The following is a 16,043-nucleotide window of genomic DNA, read 5'->3' as shown; positions in this document are numbered from 1 at the left end:
CATCAGGCTGCTCTTCCACCCACTAATATGTGAAACAATATCGCCTTATGATGTATGTTGTGCCATGTCCTCGGCAGTGTGGTGTAATGAGATACCCAAGCCGTTGAGCCATTATCTCCATTTGAAGCCAGTGCATTGGATCAGCTCATTTACTTTCAGGCTGCGGAAGCGATGGCAAAGGATCACATAATCAATGAAGTACACCAAATCAACCCTGTGTTTGATAATATAAATGTCTACCGAACCAGTACTGTAGACACAGTATGAACCATTTAAGAGATATGCTATTAAATGTAATACGGTAGTATTTTAATGTAAACTGAGTAGGATGGATTTCGATTTCAGTCAGAACTTCCCCAGCGGAATCAATCTTTAATCATGCTGTTTGTTTTTTTGTCATAGTACTGCACTCCAATCCTACTCATTTGTAAACGGCGCAGGTAGTGCCCCGAGGCACAAGAAATCCACTCCTACTGGAGTCTCACTGACTGAAGAACAATCTGTATTTCTATTCTGCGCCGGCTCCTTCACCTGCCGTCCATTATCAAGGTTGATTGTTGTTTGAAAGCTCAGGACATGCAAAGACGATGACCTTTGACATGCTCTGGTAGTTCATACTTCCAGCTGCTGTTGTTGCCGCGAGGTCTGTGCAGGTCTTCCTGCATGTGTGTAGCAGCGAAAGAAGCAGCAGAACCAATCCCCCCCCCCCTCTCCCTCCCTCCCTCCCTCCCTCTGAAGTCTTTAAGGTGGACTGGTAGATAAGAGTGCTGCATCAGCACCTTCTGACAGCTCCCAGGCTGTACTGAACCATATACAGAGTACAGTGGAAAAACACTGTGACTGCTCTGCTACAGTGCAGCACTCTGAAAAAGAACGCAGCCGTGGCATTCACAAAACGTATAAATGCTCAATGTTGCTGTCTCTGTCTTCTGTGTCGGGGGGGATGTTGCATCAGGGCGAAGGAATACTCAGCTGTTGAATATTTGACAGAGCTGCTGTGCAAGTGTTTTCTTACTCTCCAGGCCCTGATGCCCGTGGGGATTGAGAGAGTCGGACCCAATCTTTTTTTTGTGCTGGCTAATTTGAATGGAGCTCCCCTCTATCGATCCCGTCTGTTGCAACGTGTACATTTGGAAAGAGCTGCTGCTGAGAAACGTGCTCACGGCATCAGTCTTTTTTTTTTAATTTCAGTGTTGTCGGTGTCCAGCATTTCAATGCGGAAACCGCTCAGGAAAATCAAACCGCAGGAGTTAGGCCAGCTGGTTTATCATTAACATTTAAGTCTCTTAATCCTAAAATTGCAGGAAAAAAAAATAGATGTCGTAAATATGTGCTCCACACAATCAATCATAACTCCGAAGTAGCACAGGGATGCTGCAGGGTGACTAACGGCCCTCCAACAGCTGCCGGGTACCGTTCAGTGATGATGGAGGGCCAGAATGGTTCCAACGGGGCTGCAGAACAACGGGCCACAGTTTACCAAACTACCAATAGGGTCATTGATCACCTGTCTGTGATTGAGACGTTTGTCATTGATTTAATTATGAATCCGCATATATTGTTTAAATAAAATAGCTTAAGAGGCATAAATCAGCACCGGGTGCAAAACCTAGAAGAACGCGCGCTGCTTTTAAGAACCAGCATTTGCACCGAACCGTGGCGGTCTGCGACTACAGGAAGAATCAACTGGACCAACACCTTTCCGAGGGACATCCTGAACTGCGTGTCACCGACTTGGGGAGACAGTCATCGCAGCTGTAGAGCGATATGCCTCCATGCCGGCCGTAGCCACGGTTTCGCTGCTTGACGTTGTGCCGCCTTCCTCGTGGGAGGTCCAGGGGAGCGAAAGTCATCCTTTGGCTGCTGTTGTCACCTAGGATGACTTTGAGAAATGCTGAGGCGTTCATTTTTCTACGTCTCAGTCTGTGAAGAGAAGAAAGGTGACTGGTTATTGTTCAGCCAAAGTATGGAGAGAAAATAGATGTGACGATACCCTTCACGTTACCAAACCCGTGTGTACAAAACAGCAATTACATAGGGCTGAAAATACAGCTTGTGATTAATTGTTCAGCCCTACTATTAATCGCCCTATTTGGTGGCTAACCAACCTTTTATGATGATGTGCCTTTTGAAGGTCACCGTACGATTTGATCCAACTGTGTAACAGGCCAGTGGATGGGAGTCCGTGAGTTCAGAGGGCCACAAGTTTGACTTGTCCGGATGGTGACCGGCTTAGCTCAAAGGCTCTGCAGTGTTCAGTGTACCACCCTCACAATCAGGTGTGCTAGGGCATTGTAGCTTCATAGCCTTAGCTTCTTCCGCCTTCAGTACACCAACTGGAACTGTGGAGATACCTCACGGCTAACTGTACCAAGACGGCGAGTTGATGTGGAATGCGATCATCATTTGATGTTTTGAAGTCAGAGTCAGTGGTACATTCTTAAAGCAGCGTGTGTGTTTAACAATGTTCTTAAACTGTTTGGCTTCGAATCTGATTGTCCAACCGGTGAGGGCCAAAACACCTTATCTGCGGGAAGTGTTCAAGATGGTGGTGTTAGAACTCTGTCACCAGGGAACAGCTCTTGATACCTCTGTTGTGCTCGACAATGTTGCTTTCGAAGTATGAGATGGTTTCATCTGTATGCAGAAGCAACAACAAAATGCACAATGTCTTTTAAATCCATCAACACAAGCCATTCTGGGTCATTTTCTGGAGAGGTCCTACCACTAATGGGAGTATAACCGGCTCGTTTTCATCAGCCTTACCACCAATTTCCAACCCAAGAAGCTCTGAGGTACAATATGTGCTTGTTGTACCAAATTGTAAATCCAATTTGTTTACTCGACAGTGTAAAGTAGTAATTCAACTTGTGTTTTTAAATTGAACCCCCTTGATTTTTTTTTTTTGTGTAAAACTGGCAAAGCAAAGTATTTTTGCAATAATGTATTTTCTCCCCTTCTGTAAAATACATTTCACTGATATAATTTTGGTTGCATTGTAGAAATTCGATGTGTATGTGGCAATTACTGAGTTTTTTGTTTTTCAAGGTGTATTGTGCGTGTGCGTGCGGCCCGTCATTGGCGCTGTCCATGGTGCCGCAGTTCCGCGCTCCTGCATGAAGGGGGGGTAGAATACAGTACACCTTACTGTAAAGTGTCCCCCATAAACACTCCCGCTCCCTGGCGTCAAGTCCGTGCGGCAAAACGCATCCAGAAATTACAATTGGCCCCCAAAAATGTACATGTGTGACTAACTGACGTCATTCGGAATTGATTCTGGAAGTCTATAAAGTCTGTCGCGGTGTATCATGATATAATGGAGCGGTGTCTATAAATGTACACTATATATTTAAGCAAAAAAAACATGTTTAAAACGCGTCTGTCGATGCAACATTGGTTCCCAGCTCTTCAGTGGCATTCATAGTAATAACGTTTATTTTGTGTCATTTGTTCTTGGCGCACGGATGTTTAACCAACAGTTATCCGACTGGGGCTCCTACTTAATAAATAATGAAAGTGGACGGAGGGGAGCTGCAGCTGATTTGCTGATGTCAGGGAGCCAGTGCAGCATTTCATGGTGCAGGGTGGAAGCGCGCGGTGCCATCTGCCTCCATCGGTGTTCTCAGCAAAACCCCAATTCCGCGCATGCAAAAGCCCGGAGAGGAAAGATGCCGCCGACTCTCAAGATCTGGACACTGTTCTCTCTGTCGCTCTGCTTCCTGTCCCAACCCTGCCATTTGAAGAAGGCTTTCCGATGTCCTTCGACATGCAGCTGCTCCAGGGAGTCCATCATTTGCGTCGGGTCCTCCTACGTTCCGAGGATCAGCCCCAACGACGTCAGTTCTTTGTGAGTAGCTCCGCGGAGGATCTCCTCACCGTGCGCGCGTGTTTAATGCATAATAACGCAACGTGGGCGTATTACTGCACTTCGTTAAAACACAGCCACCGTGCAAAGAGAATGCATTCCGTTGATCGACACGCTTTTTTGGGGGGTGGCTTGTTGTTCATCGGGTGCTGCTTCTTCCTTTCAGGAGTCTCGTCAATGGGACTTTCTCCGAGGTGAAGGAGGCGATGTTTGCTCACATGCCGTCCCTGCAGCTGCTGTAAGAGTTCTTCAGCAGCATGTGTCTCCACTGCGTCGTGAGGTGTTCGTGCGAGTTGTCTTCGCATCCGGGGGAATTTAGGAAATGCTATAAGCAGTTTTGATTTCAGTGGAAATTGGTGAATTTCACAGCACCGTGAAATGTCTTTAATGCGGGGGATGGACATTACAAACGCACCAGCATATTAATGGCACGGAACTAAACAAGCGCTCATCACACATGATAAACTAATATCTTTGCATGCGATAGCGTTGACTTGCTGCACAGCATAAAAGCCTGAATTAAGTTATAATCAGATACAGTGAAGCAACGTCTGTTGGGTGCACGTTAAAGTAGTCAGCAGTGGAGGGTGTCAAAGGACACCTGTGAATAAATGAGTAATGGAAATCTAGTCAGGAGCTTTTAGTGCAGTCCCGTGCAATATTGTACTTACCAGAAGCCATCAATGTACTTAGTTGTTCCTCTGTAGAAGTAGCTGTGATGCCAGCAGAAACAAAGGCGTGGCTCAGACATAGAGCATTAAACCAGTCACGACACGCCATGATTTAATGTGGTGAGAGCAACTTCTTAAAAAAAAATACTATTACCCTTTGCCTCTGTTTGCCTAAACGTGAATTGCCAAACTGAGAAATTAGGTCTGTTTTAGAGACCGAATCACAGCCAGCATTGGTTAATAAGTCTTTTTTTTTTCTTTTTTTTTTTCACAGGCTTTTGAATTCCAATTCTCTTACAACTGTAAGGGATGATGCATTCTCAGGCCTTGCTCATCTGGAGTATCTGTAAGTTCCTCATTTAATTGATTTTACTTCTGTTCAAAGTAACGCAAAGACGTTTAGTGAATTAGTGTAGTTACCAAAGAATGTGGTGTACGCCCTCTACTGGTTACATTTATTTTAGAAAAGCTAAACCATTTTCGAAAAGATTATTACAATCATTATAGATGTTGGCACCAAAGGCATTTTTGAAAATGTATGTATTTATGAGAAATTAATTGAAACAACTTTTTCAATAAATTCACATTTTCTTAACAATGAATTGATGATTTACTGGTATCTTCCACAGGTTTATTGAAAGTAACAAGATGGAGACTGCAGCCAAATACGCCTTCAGAGGACTCAGGGACTTGACTCACTTGTGTGGTTCAACATTTAAAATGATTACCAAACACATTTAAAACGTCTAATTTGTAGTATTTGTTTGCTGATTTCTGAAGTCAGGCAACTAAACTATTTTAAGTGATGCTTAATAGTTCACTGCTTTATTAGGATTACGGTTTCTGCCATTGATCCATTGTTGTTATTTCTAGGTCTTTGGCGAACAACAACATCGAAGCCTTGCCCAGGGACGTCTTCATTGACTTGGACTCGCTGATAGAGCTGTGAGTTAGTCTTTGGAGAATAGTGAAATGTCCTCTGTTCTACTACTTCACGCTCTGCGTAAAATATATACATGTATCTGTATATCTTCCTCCTCTCACTTTTTAATCTTCAAAGGCGCCTTCCAGCTTGCCCACTTCTCTGCAATGACAAACAGTACTCCTCATTTCGCAGGGACCTGCGAGGCAATGCCTTTGAGTGTGACTGCCGGGCCAAGTGGCTGATGACTTGGCTGAAGAACACCAACGCCACAGTGTCGGATGTTGTGTGCGCCGGGCCGGAGGACATGAAGGACAAGCGCCTCAATGATATGACCAGCCTGCACGATGAATGCGTCTCAACGGGTGAGGAAACCCCTGAGCCGGCTGGCATCGTGACCCGGCACTCGACCCGGTCACCCAAAGAAGTGAAAATTTTAGTTCTCTTACAGTGTCCCTTGTATAATGTGGCTTTAAAAAAAAAAGATGTTACTCAGTTTTTGGAGAATTTTTAAATTCAGAATGTGCCTTTCCCCAGATTTTCTCCTCCATCAGTCGGTGGCATCTGAGTCTCTGTCTGTCGACACGTTCAGCTATAAGAATGACGTCTACGTCACCATTGCTGCTCCCAGCGCTGAGAGCTGTATGGTTTTGCAATGGGACCACATAGAAATGAACTTCAGGACTTACGATAACATCACAGGTACGGCAACGGACTGTCTCATAACACCGGGGTGTTGAGAGTGTTTACCCTTTTGTGTAAAATTGGCCTGTCTATTGTCTTTCCCCCTAACTTCCAGGTCAGTCCATTGTGGGTTGCAAGTCAGTCGTCATTCAGGACCAGGTGTTTGTCATCGTGGCTCAGCTCTTTGGTGGTTCCCACATCTACAAGTTTGACGAGGACCAAAGTAGGTTCAGCAAGTTCCAGGACATTGAGGTGTCCAAGATCTCCAAGCCCAATGACATCGAGGCATTCCAGATTGGATCCGACTGGTTCTTTTTGATCGCGGACAGCTCGAAAGCCGGCCTGTCGACCCTCTACAAGTGGAACGATAAGGGCTTTTATTCATACCAGTCCCTGCATGAGTGGTACCGAGACACAGACGCAGAGTTTTTGGACTTGGATGGGAAGGCCCACCTTATTTTGGCGAGCCGCTCACAGGTGCCTGTGATCTACCAGTGGAGCCGCAGCAACCAGAAGTTCGTCCTGCAGGGCGAGATCCCCAACATGGAAGATGTTGTGGCTGTGAAGCACTTCCGTGTCAAGGAGGAACTCTACCTGGCTATGACGCGCTACATCGGTGACTCCAAAATCCTGCGTTGGGGCGCCAAACAGTTTGTGGAGATCCAGGCCTTGCCCTCACGGGGCTCCATGGTTCTCCAGCCGTTCTCATTCAAGGATCGCTACTACCTGGCCCTGGGAAGTGATTACACCTTCTCGCAGATCTACCTGTGGGATGATGAGATCAAGCTCTTTGACCGCTTTAAGGAGGTGTACATCCAGGCGCCGCGCTCCTTTACCGTGGTCGCCACTGACCGCAGGGACTTCATTTTCACATCTAGCTTCAAGGGAAACACACAGATCTTTGAGCATGTCATCATTGACTTGAGCCTGTGAGGGGCTGTGCTTTATTGCTCCTCCAGCCCTCGAACGTCTTCCACTAAAAAAAATATTTGTGAAAGGAAGTAAAAAGGACCAGTACAGACTTAATGTACTGTCAAATATCAATTCTTCCACTTGTGGCTGTTGCAAATAAGAGCAGGGTCGAGTGGCGCGTGGAATCCTTCTTGTTTTTGACATTTCCTGACTAGTTCTTGATGGCCTTGTTCTGATATCTGTTCTCATGGTCTCTCCGACCATAGGAGACCCTCCCGTTTCACAGAGACTGAGAGGAGGCTGGTACTCTCCTAAAAATCCAGCTGACATTCCTGGGGGTGTGTTTGAAATATATTTTGATCGATTTGGATGTACATTTCAGTTTAGTATCCCCTGTGCTATATGTTTTATACCCCCCCATCCCCAAAAATATATATACACCAGTACCCGACAAAAAAAAATGTTACAGAAATTTAGTTTGATTGTTCCTTGGGGCATGTAACGGGTGTGTTTGCTCATCTATGTGCAACTTACCTCACGTCCTCATACCGTGTGGTAATGTGCAGTTTGTTGCCTTATCAGCACTGGGGTTCTGGGTCTGATGGGCCCACAGTGCCTCCTTCCGGCCGTGATCAAGCATCACACCCCTTTGCGTTTTCCATACAGGGAATGAATCTCGAAAGCACAAACTTTTAATAACTATAGCCGATACCCCAGCCCTTAGAGTGTAGTTGTTACATGAAAAATGTTACTGTAGATGCTATGGATTATATTGCTTACAGTAAAACAAATGAGACGTATTTTGTTGTTTTGGGAGGTTAAATTGATTTGGGAAATGATATAGCTTTAGCCTTTTTGGACAAACGGGAGAATGGAACAACCTTTTAGTCCACAGGACCTATAGGTGATAGAGCAGATGGAAGCCCTTTTATCCGCTCAGTGTTGATGATTAGTGAAACCAACAGACAGACATAGCTTAGTTTTAGGATAGAACTAGAAATAGGCTACACAACGCAGAAGCCAGTGGACCTATATAAATAACATTGATAAAAGGACATCATTTGTTTGTCCAATAATGAAGGAAAGAAAACGTTTATGTAAATATATTCACTCAAGTTGAGAGGCTTTTTTTCTCTACGTCATTCTGTTCTTACTAATATTGAATGTTGACTTGACAAAATGTACATAAAACATGGACTGCAATGCTACTACCTGTTCCTCACACTACAACCTGAACAGATTTTTGGAGTTACTGTATAAAGAAAAGAATAACAGTTTGCAGGAGCATGACATTCAAAAAACGGTGTTTGCCAAATTCTTTTAGATTTCTCTGAAGTCTAAAAATTATGAAGTCTTAAAGTAGTACTCCTCATTGTATTGCAAATAATGAACATAGCGGAATATGCAAGCTTTACGACATGAAGATTCTTTTGTATAATCTAGTTTCAACCGTATTGAATGTTACTCTCGATATCCTGTAAATCTAATTATTTGAGTATCAAAATAAATGTGTAAAAGTATGATTGTACGAAGTGTTGTATTATTCCTTGCTTTAAAAAAGGTCATCATAACCACAAAAACAGTCAGTGTTAATATGGACATCATTGACTAAAAAGAGTTTAAATAAAATTCTCCGCGACTATTTGTCACCGATGTCTTAAAGTCATAAAGCCACAACTCCTCTTCCTACATGTCACACGAACATACCTTCAAGTCAGGTTAACTTTTCTGCGATGCAAATGTAATTTATGACATCATAAAAAACGTTTCATTAATGGCCAAATGTTCTGTTAATTCTAAAGGTGGCAGGAAAGCTAATTTATTGTATCATCTCTGGAGGCTACGATCCTTTTGGCGGTTAACCTCACGAATGTGTGTAAAATCCAAATAGGGATGTTGGAAATGGAGATTGAAATTCAGAAATGCAACTGTTATTCTCTCTGAACATTTGGTGGCCCTGTACTAATATCCTTGACTCACAGATGATGAAAGATCTCATTGTTCTGTGTCCGAAGAACTGTGTCCACACAGTGGATTTTAGTCTGCGTTTTTTCAAGGAGAAATATTTTCAAAACTTTTCGCAACAGGGAAGCTCTGGCGAACTGCCAAAAGGCTGACTAATATGTGCTTTGTTTTTTGGGGAAAAGAAGCGCCAGGGCGCATTGCTTCATACGTAACCTGCATGCACACTAGAAACTGAAAGTGACGCTGAAACATTAGTTTAAAATATTTTCTTTTATGGTTTAGTTTTAGGCTGATTGAATATAACTTCATGCTTTATCCTACATTACACTATGGCGTTATTTTGAACTTTGCTTATGGATGGCAGGCATTGGACAGCAACCTAAACATGCCACAGGCGGAGCAAGGGCACAACAAAAGAGGAAAAATGACAAGACATCACATCGAGGAAATAACCGGAAGAACAGGAAGTCAATGTGGACGCGAACACAAATCTTTTGTGGAGGATTTGGATAGATCATACTCGAAGACGACATTGCTCTTCAAAATTGTAAGTGTTATGAACTTATGAATTTACGTCATGTAGAACAAAATCAGGAGAAAGTTGAGCTAGAAATTAGATTCAATGAGGTTTGAAAACCTCATTTTGTGTGTGAGTACGTGGCCACAACTGGTTGACAAAATGGCGCGGGTGTCTTTCGATGGGAGTCGGAAGACCGCGATGTTAGATTTAATAGTTGATTTTAAACTGTATTGATTTATGATGCCAATAGTATATCAGCGCAATGTGTTTTCTGTTTGAACTGTACTGTTATGCCATTTGGTGAGTAATAGGTAAATCTCTAAAGAACCAAAACTAGAACAAAATTTATAAAATACATGCTTATTTATAAGGTTCGAAGTTAGCGGTTGTTATATTGGTATTGAGGAAGTTACGGAGTGAGTTAAAAAAAGCAGTGGGCATTAATTTCCTCTCCCTGTCTCTGTCTTCGAGGCGGAGTTGTGCTTCACTATAGACACACAACTCAGTACACTGTGAAACGTACATCAAGACAAGGAGAGAAAAAAAATCAAAAGTTTGTCTACATTTGACTTGAATAAAGGCTGAGAACTGAAATCAAAATATTTGGCGAACAGACAAATCTGCAGACGTCCTGCTTATCCAATGCACTCAATGGTGTAGTCTACGTGATTTGCAGGGATACGCCGTATGGTGGCACATGGAGTAGAGAGGGTGCGCCGAGAACTGCAAGGTTGGTGGTTCAAGCCCCGGCTTCTCCATGTCTCATGTCAAAGTGTCCCTGAGCAAGACACCTGTAAAAGCCATGGGTTAAAAATGCAATGTAAGTCGCTTTGGATAAAAGCGTCAGCTAAATGACATGTTATACCCATGAGGAAAAGTCAAGGATTCCATATACCCACTAACAAATGCGCGATGATACGTAACAACATTGTTATGACAGGAAGTTCTAGCTTTAATTCATAAATTCACCCCGTCTGTGTTGTGAAGCACTGACATTTGGATCTTTGGGGCTTCCGTGCCCTCGATCTGACCCAACATCGTTACTAAGCAACAAAACGTGGTTTGGCGGTCATTGTTTGCGCGGTATTTCCTTTCTCGCAACTAAGGGAATGACGCTGACTCTACCATCACTCTGGGTAGAGTTTGAACAAAGTTCAAGGGTAGTGCGGCAGTGTAAAAGTGTTGATTAAATGGTCCATTTGTGTGCTATCCCGTGTGATGTTCAGATTCAGTTCCATTTCTAAAAGTTAAATCTGTCTGATCTTAGTATGAGGCTGGGGGGGAATCACAGAATGCAAGTAGCATTAGCTATGTTTGCTAATGAGAATAGAATAAAGCAAATCTCAGTGATAAGAGTTAATATATTACAACCAAACTCAACAACACTGGCCATAATGACAGAACTGTTTCACAATAATGTTTGGTGCTTTGAACTTTAACCTCATGCTTTTGTCTTTTCACAGAAAATCTAAAAGAAATACAAACCACAATGGAAGGGAACCAAAACAAGACAAATTGTAATATCGTGCAATATATAATTGATAACAACCTACAGGAGCTCAAAAATGTACTAAATAGGGGAAACATTAATGACCTTTACTCATACAGCGAGTGGAATGACTGCGTAACCCCACTGATAGTTGCTATTGTCAATCATAGGGAGGATATTTTGTCTTTCTTACTGCAAGAGGGTGCAGACCCAAACAAGGTGTCGCAAAAGGGCTTAACACCTTTACATTATGCATCTAAGTCCAAAGCACCCCTTGCTTTTGTGACAAAACTGCTGAGACATAATGCGAATCCAAACGCATGTGATCTCAAAGAGGAAAAGTCTTTGACACCTCTGCAAATAGCAGTCATTGAAAAAAGGCGAGATATTTTTAAGGAGCTAATATCTGCCGGTGCAAAAGTAACCAAGTTCCCTGCATCTTTTCCTGAACACAATGTTCACAATAAAGAATTATCTCAGATGACAGATAAATCCAAATCTGGACAATGTCTTAGATTCTTAAAAAAAAAATTTCTGTGTTCCTGTGCTGTAGATCGCAAACAAAAGGATCCAGCACTAGCTCCTCAAACTTCCAATGGTTTACCTGTCCAACCTGGTACATCAAAAACAATGCAGGAATGTCCAATCAGCAAGAGATGGAGAGAGAAGTTAGACAAGATTCCTCACTTCATTGAAACAGAGAAAATCAAGATAAAAACGATCGGAAGCCTGACGTATGTGAATGATGACGAATTCCACATATCTACGGGTAGTGATGGCACCGAGGTCTTTCTGGGATACAGAGATGATGGCACTGAAGTTGCTATCAAGAAAATGTTGAAACGCAACTATGAAGAGCTGAAGAATGAGGAAAAGATTCTAAGGCTTCCAGAGCTTGATCATCAACTCATTGTGCGATATGTTGACACGGCGAACGATGATGACTTTGGATATATTGCTCTTCAACTTTGTGAATACACCCTGGAAGAATACATTAAGATTAAAAAAGGTGACCGTCTGCTGATGGAGAAACTTGTCCAACAACTCCTCGAGAGTTTAAAGGTGCTTCATTGTCCTTGTGATTCGAGTCCTCCAATCCTCCACCGGGATCTCAAACCACAGAATGTTTTGATCGGTGAGACAAATAAAAAATATTCATAAAATGTAATTTGCGACAAAGTAAGTAAGTACAAAAAATATTTGCATTATTCTCAGAAATGATTTGGTTCAATGAATACATTTACACCATTTGTCCTGCAGATGTTTTGGACAGGGTCAAATTAGCGGATTTTGGCATCAGTAGACGGTTACCCAAAGGCGCCAGCACGCATCGCTCCGGCAGAGCAGGAACACAATGCTGGATGGCCACAGAGACTTTAAATGGAGGAAATGACACGCCCTACAAGCAGAGCACCGACATCCAGGTTAGTGCTGAATATTTCTTAAAATGTTAAATGTGAAAAATATTTCAGTAACATAACCATTATGTTTACTTCCAAGGTGGCAGGCATGCTGATATATTATATCCTCTCTGAAGGACACCATCCTTTTGGTCATGTAAAAAATGAAGAAACGCCGGACGGACAGAGGTCATCGCTGATCAAAAGGTCCGTGCCCGTCTGTTGCCCGTCTGTTGCCTCCATCAGCGAACTCGAGAACAATGGTTCCTACAGGTATTTATAACAATGCGTAAAGGTGTGAAAGTTAGTGTCCACACCTCTGGGAGTGGTCTTCTGGTGAGTTCAATGTAACTCAGATTTCGAATGACCCATAGTCAATATCAGTTGTTGTTCAAGTATTACATGCATGCATTCCAGTTGATTCCATTAAATACAATCATAACTGTACATTGATGTTATTCTATTACAGTTGCAGAATTACAGTGGTTTTACAATATTGTCGTTACTTTATTGATTACAGTTTCAGAATCATGGCTGTATTCTGGTGTACACTATATGCATTTTTATTAATTTTATGAACCGGGTCGTATATTTGTTTCTAATATCCTACAGTCAGCTTCCCTTTAAATGTGAGGACAACATTTTCGAAGGGAACTACTCTCTAAACCTTGTTCAAGATGTGCTGGCAAAGGATCTCATTGAGATGATGATCAATAAAGAACCAGAGAAAAGACCTCGAGTGGAAGAATGCTTGAGTCACCCTTTCTTCTGGACCCAAGCCAGGTGGTTATTTTTAATTTTCCCAATTCATTCAGATCCATTCAACTTTCTATGTTTTTAGCTGCATTAACAAAACCTACAGCCACCCAAAGGACTGTGAGGCTTGTAATGGTCAAATATGTTATAACATTGTTTTGTGCTAAAGCAGTGTCTCAAGTGTCCTGTATTCGACCCTGATGTGCAAAGAGCAGCATGATACAAAAAGTTAGTTTGCAGCTGTGCCCTGAGAAGGGAGGGCGGTCGACTCGATCTCATAGAAGCTTCAAAACAAAGGACTTCTGTTCATGGCCTTGGTTCATATTCTTATTCGGTACCAAAGTTCCGGATCCACGTTTTACTTTATGTCAATTAATTTTGATTTGCACCGGCCACTGAGGAGGATCTTGTGTGTGTGTGTGTGTGTGTGTGTGTGTGTGTGCTACCCTCAGCTTCCCCTGGGTTCTTATCTCAACCTGCTTTGCAGCTTCTCGTAACTGGCACGGAGAATGTCTGTGATATCACGAGCACCGTGATACGTGCCTGTGTATTTGACCTCCTGCTTGCAAGCAATAAATAGACTTTTTGCAACTTTGATCATTCATCAAGACTCTGTTTTATCGGACAAATCATTCTCTTCTACCGAGCTTTTATTGAAATATTCCATAACAGGCTGCCATTAAAAGCTCAGCGGTGCTTTCATCTAAAGGCTAACATCAGCATGCTAATATGCGAACGCTAGGAAATTCTAATTACCATTGCCACTATCTTAGTTTGGTACCTTACTAGCTAATACTTTGTAAGTATTTCCAAATAAAAATAAAACAAATGTATTTACATTTAAGGATGATGTTGTTAGGCCAAACTGAAAATACTTGCTGAAGGCGCGGGAGAGAAAAAGTGGGCGTCATTACGACTCATCCTTTGGGGGGGATGAATGCTCGTACGAACTGTCCTAGCGATCCATCCAATAGGTTAGAAGAAATGATGTGGTGGACGGGCCGACTGATTATTTTAGTCGCGCTTATTTCTTCTTTTTTTTTTCCTTTAATTGCTCTTATTTTCCTCAATACATTTCAAAAGTAAAAGCCTGTCTGTATAAAAAACAATGCAATGTGATATAACAAAAAGTTGTTTACACCTTGTCAAACACCCACCCTTAACATAGGCTGTATTTTATTTTGCAGTAAATTAGCCTACATTCAAAAAGCTGGAGACGTGCCTGAGGTGAAAAACTATGGAAATCCTGAAGCGGGATTGAAATGTTCGCTTGAGAAACATGCTGGCAGCATGAAACAGTGGAAAGAAAAGGTGATTTTAACAAAACAACTTTAGACCAACTAGCCTTCTTTTTCTTCTTTTTTTAAGTATAACTATGATGTTTTTCTTTATAGTTTCCACAAGACTTGGTCAAGAGGATGGAAGGCAAAAAGTCACCCTACCCTGACACTATGTTGGCATTATTGCGCTTCATACGTAACGGCTTTACGCACTAGTAAGTTAAATTTGATATTAAGTTTTTCCATTCCATCGAGGTAAACAAACACAATTCATCTTTACTGAAGCTAAAAGCTGCCAAGACAGAAAAACAATGCTCATCTTGACTAGTCCAATTCTTTGGAACATTAAGGATTACGAAAGTATACGTATGTGTTTAACATATTTATTGAATTATTTCCCGGTTTTACTGGCTTCTTGGTATTAGTTTTAACGCCATATCCATTAACTTTAACACTAATAACATCCACCTTCACGGCCACATCAGTTTTTTTTACAATATCTGCTTCATTACTTTAGAAATTACTTCGTTTTTGTTTCCAAATATCTGCTTTTCTAAGAGCTATTACTGGCCTACATTTTTAGGCCTTTAAAAAATCTATTCAAGGGGTTGCAAGTTGAAATGTTGGCAAGTTGGCAAATGTTGTCTGTATTTCTGTTTGCAGTGAGAAGGACATGGACAAAATTAATGTGATGTCGATGTTTCCTGGTCTCTTTGGAGTAGTTTATACATTTGCCAAAAGCCAAAACTGGAATTCCGAGGCGCCCCTGAAGGACATGTTTAATACAGAGGTGATTCCAGGAGACGACCTCACCACTGGAGTTGTAACGACTCCTAATAATTCTGGAGAGCCTCTTGCCCTGCCAGTTCAAGAATCTGGAGACCTTTCCACTGAGCCAACTGATAAATAACACCAGGCTTGCCGTGCGGTCCTTCAGTTTAGTTGCATCTTTACTTGGAGATAAGTGAGGCCTGACATCAGTGAGTTGATTTGAATAAAGGGCGGTTAAATTCACTGACACGTGGTAGTGTGAAATTAAGAATTAGTGCCGTAAATTCCCTTGTTTATTTTGTTATTGATCTTTCATGTGTATGTCATCTAAAACTGTAAAACACAAAATATATATGTCGGTGTTGAGATATGTTTGTGTTATGTAATGCACAGAAGTGACAGCAGATATGCAGGAGATGTGAGGCCCCTGGTATTATCAAAGGGGCCTCATTTTTGGGGGGGGGGGGGGCTTTGGGTTGTTGGTTGGTGGGGTGGTTCATGCTTTTTGCTGGACGGTGATGGAGAAGCTGTAGTCTATTGTAGGTAGACATTTTATTATGCCTTTTTCTCTGTTACTTGTTATAATCTGAATTTTTGTTCTGAAGTAAATAAAACCGAGTTTGCTCTGAGCCTATGAAGTTTTTGAAAAATGTCTTCATTGAGACCCAGCGGCGGAGGGACAGAGACGTCCACGGACCTGTCTTCAGGAGCTCGTTTTCTAAGCAACGCTCCTCCCGTACCTGCTTTCCTCTTTTACTCGCGGTGCTGTGACTTCTCAGGATTCCCGCTAGGAGATCTCGCGAGAAGT

General features: G+C 42.3%; 3 protein-coding genes across 6 annotated transcripts in view; 2 read left to right on the top strand and 1 right to left on the bottom strand.

Moving 5' to 3' along the window:
* rpl34 (ribosomal protein L34) overlaps positions 1 to 16,043 on the bottom strand; it is a 277,780-nt gene that overhangs the window by 63,319 nt on the left and 198,418 nt on the right. The gene's annotated exons all lie outside the window — the stretch shown is intronic.
* Positions 3,560 to 8,580, top strand: lgi2a (leucine-rich repeat LGI family, member 2a). Its single transcript, XM_078106357.1, is given in 9 exon segments — positions 3,560 to 3,640; positions 3,642 to 3,847; positions 4,032 to 4,103; positions 4,811 to 4,882; positions 5,166 to 5,237; positions 5,410 to 5,481; positions 5,654 to 5,823; positions 5,996 to 6,160; positions 6,258 to 8,580. Coding segments are annotated over 9 exon segments (1,713 nt in total). The 5' UTR covers positions 3,560 to 3,574; the 3' UTR covers positions 7,076 to 8,580.
* Positions 8,950 to 15,871, top strand: LOC144410316 (serine/threonine-protein kinase/endoribonuclease IRE1-like). Of its 3 annotated transcripts, none has more exons than XM_078106351.1 (8): positions 8,950 to 9,566; positions 11,003 to 12,163; positions 12,289 to 12,452; positions 12,529 to 12,701; positions 13,041 to 13,211; positions 14,372 to 14,495; positions 14,579 to 14,679; positions 15,128 to 15,871. In XM_078106351.1, the coding sequence occupies exons 2-8, from the start codon at positions 11,029 to 11,031 to the stop codon at positions 15,372 to 15,374; spliced, it is 2,115 nt and encodes a 704-aa protein (XP_077962477.1). In that variant the 5' UTR covers positions 8,950 to 9,566; positions 11,003 to 11,028; the 3' UTR covers positions 15,375 to 15,871. The 3 variants fall into 3 exon arrangements, 2 of the variants coding, with proteins under 2 accessions (XP_077962477.1, XP_077962476.1); XR_013468284.1 differs by having other exon boundaries at positions 9,193 to 9,566; positions 11,003 to 12,207; XM_078106350.1 differs by having other exon boundaries at positions 9,193 to 9,566; positions 12,529 to 12,635.

Source organism: Gasterosteus aculeatus, chromosome 7 (assembly GCF_964276395.1).
Source record: "Gasterosteus aculeatus chromosome 7, fGasAcu3.hap1.1, whole genome shotgun sequence".
NCBI classification, from domain to species: domain Eukaryota; kingdom Metazoa; phylum Chordata; class Actinopteri; order Perciformes; family Gasterosteidae; genus Gasterosteus; species Gasterosteus aculeatus.
Note: the sequence above shows the minus strand (reverse complement) of the source record. Positions and strands in the feature narration are given on the sequence as shown.

Excerpts from the sequence above, each read along its gene's own strand:
- LOC144410316 (XM_078106351.1), top strand. The coding sequence starts at position 11,029 with ATGGAAGGGAACCAAAACAAGACAAATTGTAATATCGTGCAATATATA. Across the intron at positions 12,453-12,528 it reads AGCAGAGCACCGACATCCAG|GTGGCAGGCATGCTGATATA; the intron begins GTTAGTGCTGAA and ends TTTACTTCCAAG. Across the intron at positions 13,212-14,371 it reads TTCTTCTGGACCCAAGCCAG|TAAATTAGCCTACATTCAAA; the intron begins GTGGTTATTTTT and ends TTTATTTTGCAG.